Source organism: Aspergillus vadensis, assembly GCF_003184925.1.
Source record: "Aspergillus vadensis CBS 113365 unplaced genomic scaffold BO88scaffold_29, whole genome shotgun sequence".
NCBI classification, from domain to species: Eukaryota; Fungi; Ascomycota; class Eurotiomycetes; order Eurotiales; family Aspergillaceae; genus Aspergillus; species Aspergillus vadensis.
In genome coordinates, this window is record NW_020292067.1 from 398,172 (window position 1) to 411,855 (window position 13,684).

Genomic DNA, 13,684 nt, shown 5'->3' on the forward strand with positions numbered 1-13,684 from the left:
AGGGTATTCCTCTTTGATCTGTACTCGCATGGTAGCACTGCGCTCTGTGTTCACTTCGCCTCTTGTGTCTCAGCACTTGACTGACATGAGATTGCTTTCTCGTATTACTCCAAGCATGAAAATTCATGAGCCATATTCTTGAGAGTCCTTCCCTCCCATTCTTCTCTAAGTTTTCAGCTCCACGGAAGTAGGACTCGGTATCCGTCGAGAAGCAGCTGTGGACACCGTTGGTCAGCTATTCTACTCTTTCGATTCGTTTTCCTTTTCTCTTTCCGCGTCTCTCTTTCTACTCATTTTGTGTCCTCTGGTCATCCTTTCGTTTGGCAAGGGACCACACTCTCTGATTTTACGGGACCTCTTTCTCCACAGTCAATCAGAGAAGCTATCATGGCTACATCAGGAAGCGGTGCAGGATTAGCCGCAAATAATTCAGCGGCCGTCGCAGGTGAAGGTGGGGATTCGATGGAATTCGAGACAGAAAGCATATATTCTGCATCCCAGGCAAAAATCGGACTATTGTCGCATACTCTAGTATCAAGTCCTATCATTCAATGGATTCTCCCTGCGCATCTCAGAAGCAAAGACCAAAACGATGTCGTCTTCGTGGGTGAGCGCCATTTGCAAATCAAAGAAGCAGTATCTGGAGTTCATCTGGAGGAGGTCACTACCAAAAATGACTTTGACTCGTGTATTATGGCAGCAAAAGTCATTAATGTCAGCACCGAATTGCCTTGGGAAGAGGAGATGAAGCTCGCGGCGAGCAACTCGACACTGCGCGCGAGCTCGGACCTGCGCCAGGATCTTCCTCCACAAATATTGGTTCTTAGCCTTGCTTCGAAAGAGCTAGTATTTTTGTACTTTTCAAACGCGAGTGGCCATTTTGTCTACCATCGTCGGCCGCTGCCGAACGATGTCAGTGCTTTTGAACGATTCGGCCGGAATATTGCTGTGGAACCAAGGTATGCCTCTTGAGGAACCTTTCCATGATGATCATATGCTGAGAGTTGCTGCAGGTCTCGTGCGGTAGCAGTTAGTGCTTCAAGTGACTATTTTGGGATCTTCGTCTTGAAGAGGCCGCCGGTCATTCAAGCACAGATGACCCAAAACAGACTTGACCCTATAGCAGAGGTATGGTTCTTTTACTCCTGGATACTTAAATGAGACTAACCTGTGCGATCACTCACTCAGGAGCGCTTTTTCCGTGTTGAAGGCGATATTATTGCCATGGAATTTTTGTATCCCAAATCTGAAGACGGGGACAAGATCACTTTACTACTATTGATTGCTCAAGATCAGTTGACACAAGCTGTTTGTTACGAATGGGACGCGAACGAGTCTTTACGCCAGGCTACCCCACGGGTGACCAAAAAAGTATTGCCGCTGGAGGATAGGCTTCCCACTATGTTGATTCCCTTGACTAAGACTTCTTCATTCATGCTCGTCACGACGACGTCGATAACGGTATACCAAAATAAGCTTGACCCTCAGAGACTCCCCAGCAGATACCCGCTCCCTGTCTATGAGAAAGAATCTCAGAAGTCACCTCTCTGGACCAGATGGGCAAGGCCGTTGCGCAATTGGCTATACAATCAGAAACATGATGACATTTACCTCTGTCGCGAAGACGGTGAAATAACGTACTTGGGAATTGGCACTGATGGCGAGCTCGAGAATCAGGCACATCTAGGCCAGCTGTGCTGTGATGTTGATGCAGCATTTGACATTCTGGATATTGGCTACGAAGGTGGTGACCTACTCCTTGCAGCGGGCACCACAGGTGATGGCGGGCTATTTGTCCAGAAAGCTCGTGACCATCCGCGGTGTGTCCAGAAGTTTATGAACTGGACCCCTGTCACCGACTCCGTTGTTGTGAAAAGTGAGGACACAATGCCCTCGGATATTGCAACCGATCGCCTTTTTGTTTGTTCTGCTTCTTCGTTCTCACGAGGTGCAGTAGTTGAGCTGCGGCACGGAGTTGAAGCACAAATCGGGCTCATTGTTGCGCTGGAGGAGTTGTCTGGAACCAGAGATATATGGGCCATGCCAGACGGCACAACCGGGGGTGTTTTTGTTCTAACATCTGACCCTATGTCCTCACTTTTATTGTACTTGCCTGCTGATTTTGGGGAAGAGCTTTGTGCTATTGATGAGGCAGAGTCCGGGCTTGACTCTAGCACACAGACCTTGGCAGCAGGATGCACTGTGTTAGGAGCTATTATACAAGTGACAGACAAGACAATTTGCGTTGGCACAACCCCAGAGATGCCGGGCTATCGCTTTGAGGTTGATCCTGGCCAGACTATTGCGGTGGCTGCGGTTGATGGACCGGCCTCACTCATCGCTGCTGTTGTTAGGACACAAGATGAAGTACACCTTCACGTGAAGAAACTCACGTCAGATGGCCAGCATCATTTGCTTGATGTAGCTCCACCCTCGTTAATTCAACATGAGCCGGTCTGTATGACCATGGAGAATATTGACTCGTCCCTATTTCTGTTTCTAGGCACGAGCAACGGAAGGGTCTTGGTGTATCGCATCTCTGAAAACATCTCTTTCTTACTGGACGCCACTGTCAACGTCGGGAGTGAGAACGACATATCGAGAGCCATTGATAGTATTGCAGTCATTAGAAAGGCCGATAAAGTTCCACCGAGAATGTGCACTATTCTTTGCGGTTTGCGAAGCGGTATCCTGGTTCCATTCGGGCTATTGCTTGACAGGGAGAACCCTGACGCCCCCATTGGTGAGGATTGATCTGACACACACATTCCTGTTCCCTATGCTAATCTGCTTGGTATGCAGCATTAACCCAGGTAACGCCGCAACAGCTAGGCCATACATCGGTGAAAGTGCAGGGAAAGGGCGAGTTTGCATTATTGACCTGTGGACAAGGGTTCTGGCAAGCATCTTGCAACAGCGGACTAGCCGATTACTCTCTTCAGAGAATATGGGTCACCGACCAGAATAATGTGAGTATCATGAGCTCGTCAATTCAAAACATTAATACTAACACCCTTTAGCCTGCATACCACCCAAAAAACATACATAGCTTTTCTATCTCGAGTTCTGGGAGTCAAGACATGGATGAACTTTCCAACACGCTTTTCTGCGTCGCCGACGGACAGCTCATGATATGTACCTTGGAGCAAGGGACGAAGACTGTTCCAAGGAGGATCGACTTGCCCGGTAGCGCTAGCAGACTAGCTTATTCACGATACCTCAAAAGCTTGATAGTGGTTTATTCCCAGACAGAATACGACACAGACGCAGACCCCATCAAGCGCTACACGCGGCCCTTCATCGAGTTTGTCGACCCTGACATGCAACACTCGCTTATCGATTCCCTCGAAAATCCTTTGGATGACGATCCCCGGCCGTGGCGACCTCAAGGCGCAGCAGGAGAGAAGATCAGCTGCATACTGGAGTGGACGCCCAGGAAAGGTGACGAGGAATATCACTTCATTGTCATCGGCACTTCTCGCAAAAATCAGCAAGAGCGTGGCCGAGTCATATTCTTACAAGCATACCGCGATCCATTGAAACCGTCGCGGATTGAATGCTCTGTCAAATATATCCACAAGTTTGAGGGTCCGGTTTTCGCAATTGCACCATACGGTGCGTTCACCTTAATGGTATCGACCGGTCGTGAAATCGTGCCATTGGAGCCAAAATTCTCCCAGACTCGATGGGTCCGAGCGGCTAGATACTCCGTCCTGTCTCCGGCGGTCCTCATAACCGCCAGGGAGCCGTACCTCTACATGACCACGTCGAGGGAGTCACTTATGGTGCTCAAGGCCACAGAAGACAAACTAACGCTCCATGCTTATGATCGTCAAAAGCATGATGGTCTCGCTCATGTTTATATTGGTGGAAAGCTGAACCTTATTCTATGCTCCAGCAGAGGTGGGCGGGTGAGCCTTTTGACGGAGAATGGTGTGACAGAGACCAACAAGATGCTACCCACAGCTCTGTGCGAAGCACACCTCCCCTCGTCGGTGATGAGGCTCAGCTCTGGATCTGATAAGTCACCTCTCTCCACTACCTCTCAGGTATTCTATGGTACTGCGATGAATGGCACAATTTATCGTTTCTTGACTATTGGTGAGAAGGAGTGGCGCCTTCTACGCTTGCTGCAGGATTTATGCATCCGCGATCCTATGATTTGCCCATTCATTCCCAAGAGGAGAAGACAGCGCAACCCAGTCGGGCTGATGGACCCTCAGCCATCTCAAATGCATATTGACGGTGACATTCTCAGCCGCTTGCTCATACGTGGGTCTGGCTATCTAACGCAGATGCTAAGCAAGGAGACGCTCGGTGGGCCGGCAGCTGCAGGAATCCGCTCAGAGCAGGGAGTGCCCGAGCAATTTGCGGAATTGACAAGACACGTACTGGGAGAAACAAGTGATGCTGTTGCGAGCGTTATGAGATGGCTGCAGCGGATTCTCCCGGTGGATGTCTAGGGATTATCTACAATTTCGGTTGTGAAAGACAATAATTGGCAGCATGCTATATATAGAATTTTACTGTGTACATAGACGCTTAATTCTTGACGCAAACTGAATGTGACCGGCAGGTCAATAGTACGAAGGTGATTATTGTGTGCCAGTCGTGAACAATAAGAGTGCGGGCCACCGGCGGCCTCTCGCATAATAATCCGGCGATTGTCCCCACCAAACGCCCGGCCCAAAATTCTTATTACCCCAAAGGCAACTCGTCCTTCCCGCCTCATCGAGTCTCCAACCTTTGGATCTTTATCGACCACCAGGGGGGAAAACGGTTGCTTGTTTTTCGCTCTTTCTTTTTCTTTCCATTCTTCACGATCCCTTTGGAAGGATTTTTTTCTTTTCGGGCTTATCTCTCGCCACTCTTTGCCTTCCGCAGATCGCGCGGGCCGGAGAAAGCTGATACCTCATTGTTAGTGCGCACTACCACCATCAACCACCATTCATCCTCATTGCCTGCCGACGTCGCTCGGTCACATAATACCGTTTTATATTCGCTTGACTAACGGTTCAACTCTTTCTATATAGGGTAATTCCATCTACATATCCAGTCAAAGGAATAAAAGCGAGGTCGACCGAATCCTCCACCTATCAATATGGCGCCCAAGAAGAAGGGAAACAAGAGGCAAGAGGAGGACTGGGAAGCTGAGCTCGGAGAGTCCGTCCCTGCCCCCGGTGGCGAGGCCGAAGCTCCCGCTGCTGAAGAAGGTGCTGCCGACGAGGATGCTGGTATGGGCGGTGGTGGTTTGCTCGCCGCTTTGAGGAAGAACAAGAACAAGAAGGCGAAGAAGGGAAAGCCGGCCAACGACTTCGTTGAGGGTGAGGATGCCACTCAGGAGGCCAACGGCGATGCCGATTTCGCTAGCAAGCAGCCTGAGGAGGGTACCTTCGATGACGACGATGTGTTCGCCGGAAAGGCTAAGCCTAAGAAGGCTGCTGCTGCGCCTGAGCCCAAGCCCGCCGAGGAGGAGGAGGGTGGCTTCCGTGTGAAGTCTAAGAAGGAGAAGGAGCGTGAGAAGAAGGAGCGTGAGAAGCAGCGTAAGAGGGAGCAGGTATGTTTCTTGCGCTTTTGCGGTCCTTTCATGATTCCGTGATTGTGTCGAACTAATACGTCTATTTCATTTTCCTAGGCTGCCAAGAAGAAGACCACCGCCCCCGCTGAGAAGGCTCAGCCCGCTAAGGCCGAGCCTGAGAAGAAGGAAGAGGCTGCCCCCGCCCCCGCTGCTGCCCCCGTTCCGGAAACCGGTGGCAAGAAGAAGAAGATCCCTGCACACCTGCTGGCTATTCAGAAGCAACAGGAGGCTCTCCGCAAGCAGCGTGAAGAGGAGGAGCGCCTGTTAGCCGAGGCGCAAGCCGCTGAGGAGGAGAGACTCCGTATTGAAGAGGAAGAGGAGAAGAAGCGGGAAGAGGCCCGCCAAAAGAAGAAGGAGAAGGAGAAGGAGAAGAAGGAGCAGCTTCGTAAGGAGGGTAAGCTGCTCACCAAGGCCCAGAGGGAAGCCAAGGAGCGCAATGAGCGGCGCATGCAGCAGATGCTTGCAGCTGGTATTGGTAAGGTTGCTGGTCTGGAAGAGGGTCAGGCCGAGAAGAAGCGCCCTGTTTACGAGAACCGGAAGAAGCGTGGACCCAAGAAGCAGGAGGATGACCTGGAAGCTGCCGCTGCCCGCGCCAAGGCCCAGCGTGAAGCTGAAGAGGAGCGTAGAAGAAAGGAGGAAGAAGAGAAGAAGGCCAAGGCTGAGGCCGAGGCTGCTGCTGCCGCCGCCGCCGCTGGCGGAGAGGAGAGCGAACTCGACGACTGGGAGAAGGCTGCCGATGCCGAGGAAGTGAAGGACAGCTGGGATGCTCCTAGCGACGAGGAAGAGGAGAAGCCCGCCGCCAATGGCAAGGCTGATGAGAAGCCTGCCGGCAAGCAGGCTGAGGAAGATGAAAGTGAGGATGATTCCGATGAGTCCTCTGACGAGGACTCTGAGGACGAGGAGCAGTCCGCGGCACAGAAGGCTATTGCTCAGCGCAAGGCCGAAGCCGCCGAGCGGAGAAAGAAGCAGCACGAGGAGGCTATGGCCGCGCGCTCCAAGGACAACCTCCGTTCTCCTATTTGCTGTATTCTGGGTCACGTCGATACCGGTAAAACCAAGTTGCTGGATAAGATTCGTCAGACAAACGTCCAGGAAGGTGAAGCTGGTGGTATTACGCAGCAGATCGGTGCTACTTACTTCCCTGTTGATGCTCTGCGTCAGAAGACTGCCGTGGTGAACAAGGATGGCCAGTTTGACTTCAAGATCCCTGGTCTGCTCATCATCGATACTCCTGGTCACGAGTCCTTCTCCAACTTGCGTTCGAGAGGTTCCTCCCTTTGTAACATTGCCATCCTGGTTGTCGATATCATGCACGGTCTTGAGCCCCAGACTCTTGAGTCCATGAGGTTGCTCCGTGATCGCCGTACTCCTTTCATCGTCGCTCTGAACAAGATCGATCGTCTGTACGGCTGGAAGAAGATCGACAACAACGGCTTCCAGGAGAGTTTGGCCTTGCAGAACAAGGGCGTTCAGAACGAGTTCCGCACCCGTTTGGAGCGCACTAAGGTCTTGTTCGCTGAGCAGGGTTTCAACTCGGAGCTGTTCTACGAGAACAAGTCCATGGCCCGCAACGTCTCCCTCGTGCCCACCTCCGCCCACACCGGTGAAGGTATCCCTGACATGCTCAAGCTGTTGACCACTCTGACCCAGGAGCGTATGACCAACTCTCTGATGTACCTGTCCGAGGTTGAGTGTACTGTTCTTGAAGTCAAGGTCATTGAGGGTCTCGGTACTACCATTGACGTTGTCCTGTCGAACGGTATCCTCCGCGAGGGTGATCGAATCGTGTTGTGTGGTCTAAACGGTCCTATATCAACGAATATTCGAGCGTTGCTGACGCCGGCTCCTCTCAAGGAACTGCGTCTCAAGTCGCAGTACGTGCACAACAAGGAGGTCAAGGCTGCCCTTGGTGTTAAGATTGCTGCAAACGACCTTGAACAGGCCATTGCCGGTTCTCGTTTGATGGTTGTCGGACCGGATGACGACGAGGAGGACATTGAGGAGGAGGTCATGTCCGATCTGGAGAACCTGCTCAGCAAGGTCTCCAGGGACCAGCGTGGTGTCAGCGTGCAGGCCTCCACTCTTGGATCTCTGGAAGCTCTGCTCGAGTTCCTCCGTGTCTCCAAGATTCCCGTCGCCAACATTTCTATCGGTCCTGTGTACAAGCGTGATGTCATGATGGCCGGTACCATGTTGGAGAAGGCTAAGGAGTACGCCGTTATGCTGTGTTTCGATGTCAAGGTGGACAAGGAAGCAGCTGCCTATGCTGATGAAGTTGGCGTCAAGATCTTCACTGCCGACATCATCTACCACCTGTTCGACGACTTCACCAAGCACATGGCTGAGCTGACGGAGCGCCGCAAGGAGGAGAGCAAGATGCTTGCTGTCTTCCCCTGCGTGCTCAAGACTGTGGCTGTTTTCAACAAGAAGGATCCCATCGTCATTGGTGTTGATGTCGCGGAAGGAAGTCTGCGTCTGCACACTCCTATTGCGGCTGTCAAGGCTAACCCTGAGACTGGCGCTAAGGAAATTATCGACCTTGGTAGAGTGTAAGTTTTTGTCACTGTTATCCCTACCTTACAATTACTAATTACGCATACAGTGTCTCGATCGAGCGTGATCACAAGCCCATCCAGGTCTGCAAGCGGGGTCAACCCTCCGTGGCCGTCAAGATCGAGGGAACCAACCAGCCCATGTACGGTCGTCAGCTCGAAGACAAGGACACTCTGTACTCGCACATCTCCCGTGCCAGTATCGACACCCTCAAGGAGTTCTACCGCTCCGACGTCTCCATGGAGGAGTGGGGTCTCGTCAAGAAGCTCAAGCCTGTCTTTGACATCCCATGATCGCCATACCCGTCCCTTCTGTAGCCCGGATGCCAAACCCAACCCTACGCATGGCCCATCGATCACAGACCCTGGGCACTCACTTGAGTACAGCGTGGCGGAGTTATGGCGTTTGGTAACGGGCTCCAGCATGCCATTAACGTGGTATTGTACAGCGGTTTCAAGTTCCATTGCCGTGATGAGACATGTGCTGCTTTCTGCGAGGAGAATGAAAGGAAATGATAGGTGCATTCTTGGATTTGACGAAGAAAAGTAAAAGAGCATTGCATGAGAAATGACTACGACTTTCAATCAAAAGCAAGATGCCTGTACATGACATGAAAGAGGGGGTGTGAAGAGAGAGGGGAGAAGAGAAGAGGTGGTTGGAAAAGTAAAGCGTGGTCGATACCTAGGTTTTTGTTTTTCTGTTAATGATAATCATGGATCTCTAGTTGAATTGATTGTTTGTTCGACTTTTCCCCAGAACATAAGTACTGATACTAGTACATCACCACACCTACAGTAGTTCATCCAACTTCACATGATACACAGTAATATATACAACCATCACCCTCATCCACCACCATCGCCACCACAACCACCACCACTTACCTAAGAATCAATTAATTATCATTCCCCTCCCACCTCTCAACCCTACCCCCCCTCTTCGCCCAATCCAACCAACTCCCATCATAAACCCCCAGCCGACCCGCCTCATACCCCGCCTGCTCCGCCAACTGCGCCGCCGCGCGCGCCCTCACCCCAGCCTTACAATAAAACACGATCTCCGCGTCCTCTTCCTCCCCCTTCACACCAGGCTTGGGGAACCCAAACCTCGTCTCGAATTCCTCTGGAGTCAGGAACAACGCGTCAGGCTGGGATGCTAGCGGCACGCTCACGGCCGAGGGGATGATGCCCGTGGAAGAGAGCTCGGCGGGCTCGCGCACGTCGATTAGAATAATGGGTTTTTGGGTCGGGCTGTTGGGGGTGTTGCTGGGGAGGGAGGCGGTGATCTGTTTCTTTTTGTTAGTTTGGGTGGATGGGTGGGGGTTGTGGTGGTAGGGACGTACGTCTTCGAAGCCCCATTGGCGAAAGGTGGGGGGGTCGTTGTCTTTGGTGCTTTTCTGGCGGATGGATGGGGAGGAGATCAGGGGGTGGTGGTGAGGGCGAGGGATGGGGTTGATGGCAGTGGTCCTTTTGGTGATGGTGTTGGGGAGGAGGGTGGAGGATCTGGTTGTGAAGGTCCGGGTGGAGGTGCTGGTGAGGGAGCGGGCGAGGTGGGTGGATGGCTTGGAGGTGGAGGTGAGGAGGGACGTGGGTGCCCGGCGGAGGGGGAGGAGAGAGGCCATTGTTGTTGTTGGCTTTGAGCTCTGGGTTGGAGATGAGGTTGTTGGTGTTGCTGATGCGGTTGCGGATGGGGAAGATAGTTGGGGGTGTTCTGCGGAAGTTAGTGGGTGGTTTGATATTGGGTGATATCGGCTGTATGATACAATTAGAAGATTGTGTGTGGGGAAGTACTTACCCCTGAGAAAGATGACTTGATATGTCTGGGTTAGAGATATAGGCAAGTCGAGAAAGTTGTCGAGCTGATAATGCTAGAGTGACAGCCGATATCCGACGGATGGAAGTCCGGCTTCGGGTGATGTCAGTTGCGGTGTTGACCGCCTTCCATTTATAGTTTATCTAGAGATGTATTTATACTACATGTTTTAGATATATATGAAGATCTAAACAATCTATTCGAAAATTTCTTGCAATATCCTGAAAAGGTGTTCATGTGCAATACATATTTTTCTCACACTGGCAACATCAGCAATCATAGTACCCATCACTAAGCCCCAGACCATTATCTCGGCCGCTCGGTTTATACAAACGGTTTGCCAGAACTTCAACGCCGTGCCATGCCGCATGTCGTTCAGCCGGGGGGTGTTTTTCAGGCTCAACGTGTGAATATAGGCTCATGTACGTGAGCGACTGATACAACCCGCCAATACTTTCTTTTGTAGACGGCACATGTCCAGTTTGTTACTCGGTTTTCGAAGCTCTGATGACCACTGCTTCAAATAACCTCTATGGTTGTACCACAATCAGAGTAGGCTTTGTGGAGACTTCTTCACTATTTAGGGCTACGGGGATTCTTGCTGTTCCTAATACCTATTTCCGCGAGCTGTTTGTCAGCACAGTTCACTTGGAACTCCTCGTTATCTAGCCACTTTTGCTGTTCCCGCAAGCGATGAATATTAGCAGGTGTGACTTCCATGAGGTTATCTTTGGTGGGAGACACAGTGGCCGGAATCTCAAAACCTTGATTCGACATATGGTACCAGTACTAGTGCCTTCGATGAGGCCCAGAGATCTTTAGCCACCGAGAGATCTGTAAGGATCATCATCGAGAATGCCATTATTGATGTCCTTAGTTAATCACGCAATCTCATCCTCGGGCTGACTGTCTGCTGCCTCGTCATCTTCGGAGTGTTCCGGCGCCTACTTATCCTTGGGACCCATTAGTTCAATCTCCAGCTTTCTTCAGTTGGTGGTCTGGTTCATTTTTAATGCTTAATAGACAGGATCATGGGCCCGCTCCAGTGTTCTCGACCATACTACTAGCTCTGAGACATTCCAGGAATCAAGCGGTTACTACCAGTCGCTGCCAGGTAGTAGGAGGCCATACTATTCGCTAGCCGGCATTTTATGTCAAAATATGCGGCGACGTGAGTTGGTATTTGAGACTAGAGCAAGTTTCCCATACTTGTCTCCATCTGCTACCAATGCTGTTCTGTATGTGAAAACTTTCGGGACCAATGGATTCTTGTGCTCTATCAACCATTCTCTGCTGAAACGAGCAACATCTTTTCCCCATGAATTATATCTGCAATAAACGGGATATCAACAAGCGCCATGGTGCTGTACCCACACAGTCGAACCCTTGGGTATGTGATACGACCAAATCTCTGTATGACGGGAACCACTGACCTCGTTGTAGTAAATCCACACGATTGGTCCTTCTGGTATCCGGTTTGCACATATCCCCCCTCTGTATTTGAGGTCTATGGGCTAGTGATCACCTCCAGCTGCTGTGGGGGGAAATGACACGAGCACACCATTATGATAATGTGAGATGGTAGTCCCTTCGTGCAGCATATCGCCTTGTACATGGTACCCATTGCTCCCCCTGTACGGAGCAGCTTGATGCCTTGTAGGTCCTTTCAGAAGCAGATAGAAGGAATGATGAAACACAGTGTGTCCCCCATTCCATCGGGCCAATCCCATCAGGTCTTCACGCCAGCCCCGATAGCTTTATGTTGTCAACCCAAACGAACTGGACATTGCCCTGTTACTTACAGGTGCTTGCTTTGACTGTCTTTTGAAGTGGCTCTTGAGACGCAATGAGGATGTCCAGGGGAGATATTTGCGCCGCTATATGCACAGTATCTGGGAAGAGACCTCTGAATCCGACATCTGTGGAGGCTCGCAGTAATAGCTAGTAATCCTTAACACGCACAGGTCGAGTATCATATCATCAGTTTGTACCCACCAATTCCGGTTAGGTAACCACCACCAGACCATAAGACCCAGAATTATAGCAGTTACATATGTAGCAACTATGTAGCTGACCATAGGTTCCCACCATGGTCTATCTGCGATGCTTTGTCTATCCTATCATGGATAGCATAACATGATTTGGAATGGTAGGTTATGGAGTGCTCTAGAAATAGTTGGCATCCTAGTTGGGAATCCCTGTACTGTTTGATCGGAGTGCTGTGGCCTCTGGTTACCCTTAATATCGAGGATCTCAATTACCAGGTTTCAATCCGGCCTGCTATTCCGAACGCCATAATGGCAGATGAGAAGATTTTAGCAATGTTAGACTAGAATGTGAAAGTATAAGCCCAAAGGGTAAAGTGTTCATAATGAAAAAGCGTGCTAATCTTCTTTCTTTCTAGAAACTATCGGTCACACAGATCATACTTTGCCCAGTCAAGGCGCGCATCTCGTATTTATAGTCGGCTGATCAGATTCCCGACTTCACCACCAATCTCGCAGCGCCCGTTCAGGTGATTTTTGGCTTCATCTGCTTTTGGGTTAAACATATTGTTATCGAGAAAAATATATATGTATTAATGGTTGATAGTGTCTCTCAGGGCTCTCCAGGACATCCAAAGGCACTTCATGAACACCGAAAAGAGTGTTCTCAATGGCAATTTATAATACCATGGAAAATCATTTTCAGGTCCAATCCTCGCGTCATCATCAGTCAGATGTTCTCGCGTGTTTAGACGACTATGTTGCGTGGATGTGGTGGATGTGGACCACTGGTCATGGTGGTGATGGTAGACGTGGTGGACATGGTGATGGTAGTGGTGGTGGAAGATGAATATTCAAAATCTCCAGCGACCACCACGCTCAATGGGCCTAGGCTTCTTGCCCGCCTGCATCGGCCGCCAGTTGTATGACGGGGATTTTGATATTCTACAATCCGCGCCATTTTTGCATCTGGATGCAGAGATCGTGCCCGTTTCTTATGTTGCAAGAGTGCAAGCATTCGCCTTTTGTATGCAATGTCAAAATCACCGCCCAGTATCCGCCCCGGTGAGTGATGGTTGAGCTTCTGTAGTGGTCTCTGCATCGATCATGGTCTGATGAACTGTATGACAGGAAGGCCAACTGCATAAAGAGACGCAAGATATTCAGAGTTGATGTGTACTTGTAGATATTGAGAAAGAGAGAAGAGTCTCCGAGACTATCAATAACTATACTCTACCTTGGTATCGGTATGTAGTAAAACTATCCGCGATAGTATACTTTCCAAAAAGGAGATATTATCGAGGTAGTATATGACTTTAGTGTACCTTATACCCAATGGGTTCCTCCACGCAGTAGCCTACCTAGCAGGAGCAGATATATAGGTAGTATATAGGGCTTGACTCGTTGCTTCACTTCCCCCGCGAAGCCTGGCCATTCAAGGAGCCGCCCAGGCCCAAACATGAATTTCGAACCCCCGACCCTCTGCGTCCTATAACATTCTTCGTTTACCAGATCTGGAAGTCTGTCCACAGGCATTTGCTGTATGCCGTTGTGCGGTTTAACGACACTAGTTTTGGCCTCCGGGCGGTAGGTAAGACTTGCTAGTTTGGTGAAGAATTCTTAGCGAGTTTGGCGAGGATTGACAAGTCTATCGAAAGTATCGCTTCGTACCCGAATGATCATCGATATACCGCATTTGAATGAAAGAAAGGGAACAAAGACAGAACACTGGCATAAATGACCCGGCCCAACGTTC

At 50.4% G+C, this 13,684-nt stretch overlaps 3 protein-coding genes across 3 annotated transcripts; 2 read left to right on the forward strand and 1 right to left on the reverse strand.

Annotated features, from left to right (window-relative positions):
- Window positions 1–257: 257 nt before the first annotated feature.
- On the forward strand, window positions 258–4,595 carry thtA. Its single transcript, XM_025701594.1, has 5 exons — window positions 258–959; window positions 1,014–1,128; window positions 1,189–2,743; window positions 2,803–2,969; window positions 3,021–4,595. Exons 1-5 carry the CDS (start codon window positions 388–390, stop codon window positions 4,461–4,463), a joined length of 3,852 nt encoding a protein of 1,283 aa, XP_025558498.1. The 5' UTR covers window positions 258–387; the 3' UTR covers window positions 4,464–4,595.
- Window positions 4,596–4,710: 115 nt separating this feature from the next.
- BO88DRAFT_408353 (putative mitochondrial translation initiation factor IF-2) lies at window positions 4,711–8,882 on the forward strand. Its single transcript, XM_025707687.1, has 4 exons — window positions 4,711–4,917; window positions 5,034–5,557; window positions 5,636–8,127; window positions 8,181–8,882. Exons 2-4 carry the CDS (start codon window positions 5,102–5,104, stop codon window positions 8,422–8,424), a joined length of 3,192 nt encoding a protein of 1,063 aa, XP_025558499.1. The 5' UTR covers window positions 4,711–4,917; window positions 5,034–5,101; the 3' UTR covers window positions 8,425–8,882.
- Window positions 8,782–10,002, reverse strand: BO88DRAFT_491358 (rhodanese-like domain-containing protein). The gene is made up of 3 exons (XM_025712850.1): window positions 9,926–10,002; window positions 9,474–9,841; window positions 8,782–9,416 (listed from the first exon to the last, which is right to left on the reverse strand). The coding sequence occupies exons 2-3, from the start codon at window positions 9,750–9,752 to the stop codon at window positions 9,027–9,029; spliced, it is 669 nt and encodes a 222-aa protein (XP_025558500.1). The 5' UTR covers window positions 9,753–9,841; window positions 9,926–10,002; the 3' UTR covers window positions 8,782–9,026.
- Between the last annotated feature and the right edge of the window lie 3,682 nt (window positions 10,003–13,684).

Coding starts and splice junctions, on each gene's coding strand:
- thtA (XM_025701594.1), top strand. CDS start 388: ATGGCTACATCAGGAAGCGGTGCAGGATTAGCCGCAAATAATTCAGCG. Junction 960..1,013: donor AATATTGCTGTGGAACCAAG/GTATGCCTCTTG, acceptor GAGTTGCTGCAG/GTCTCGTGCGGTAGCAGTTA. Junction 1,129..1,188: donor GACTTGACCCTATAGCAGAG/GTATGGTTCTTT, acceptor TCACTCACTCAG/GAGCGCTTTTTCCGTGTTGA.
- BO88DRAFT_408353 (XM_025707687.1), top strand. CDS start 5,102: ATGGCGCCCAAGAAGAAGGGAAACAAGAGGCAAGAGGAGGACTGGGAA. Junction 5,558..5,635: donor AGCAGCGTAAGAGGGAGCAG/GTATGTTTCTTG, acceptor TCATTTTCCTAG/GCTGCCAAGAAGAAGACCAC. Junction 8,128..8,180: donor ATTATCGACCTTGGTAGAGT/GTAAGTTTTTGT, acceptor TTACGCATACAG/TGTCTCGATCGAGCGTGATC.
- BO88DRAFT_491358 (XM_025712850.1), bottom strand. CDS start 9,752: ATGGCCTCTCTCCTCCCCCTCCGCCGGGCACCCACGTCCCTCCTCACC. Junction 9,417..9,473: donor GCCAATGGGGCTTCGAAGAC/GTACGTCCCTAC, acceptor AAAAAGAAACAG/ATCACCGCCTCCCTCCCCAG.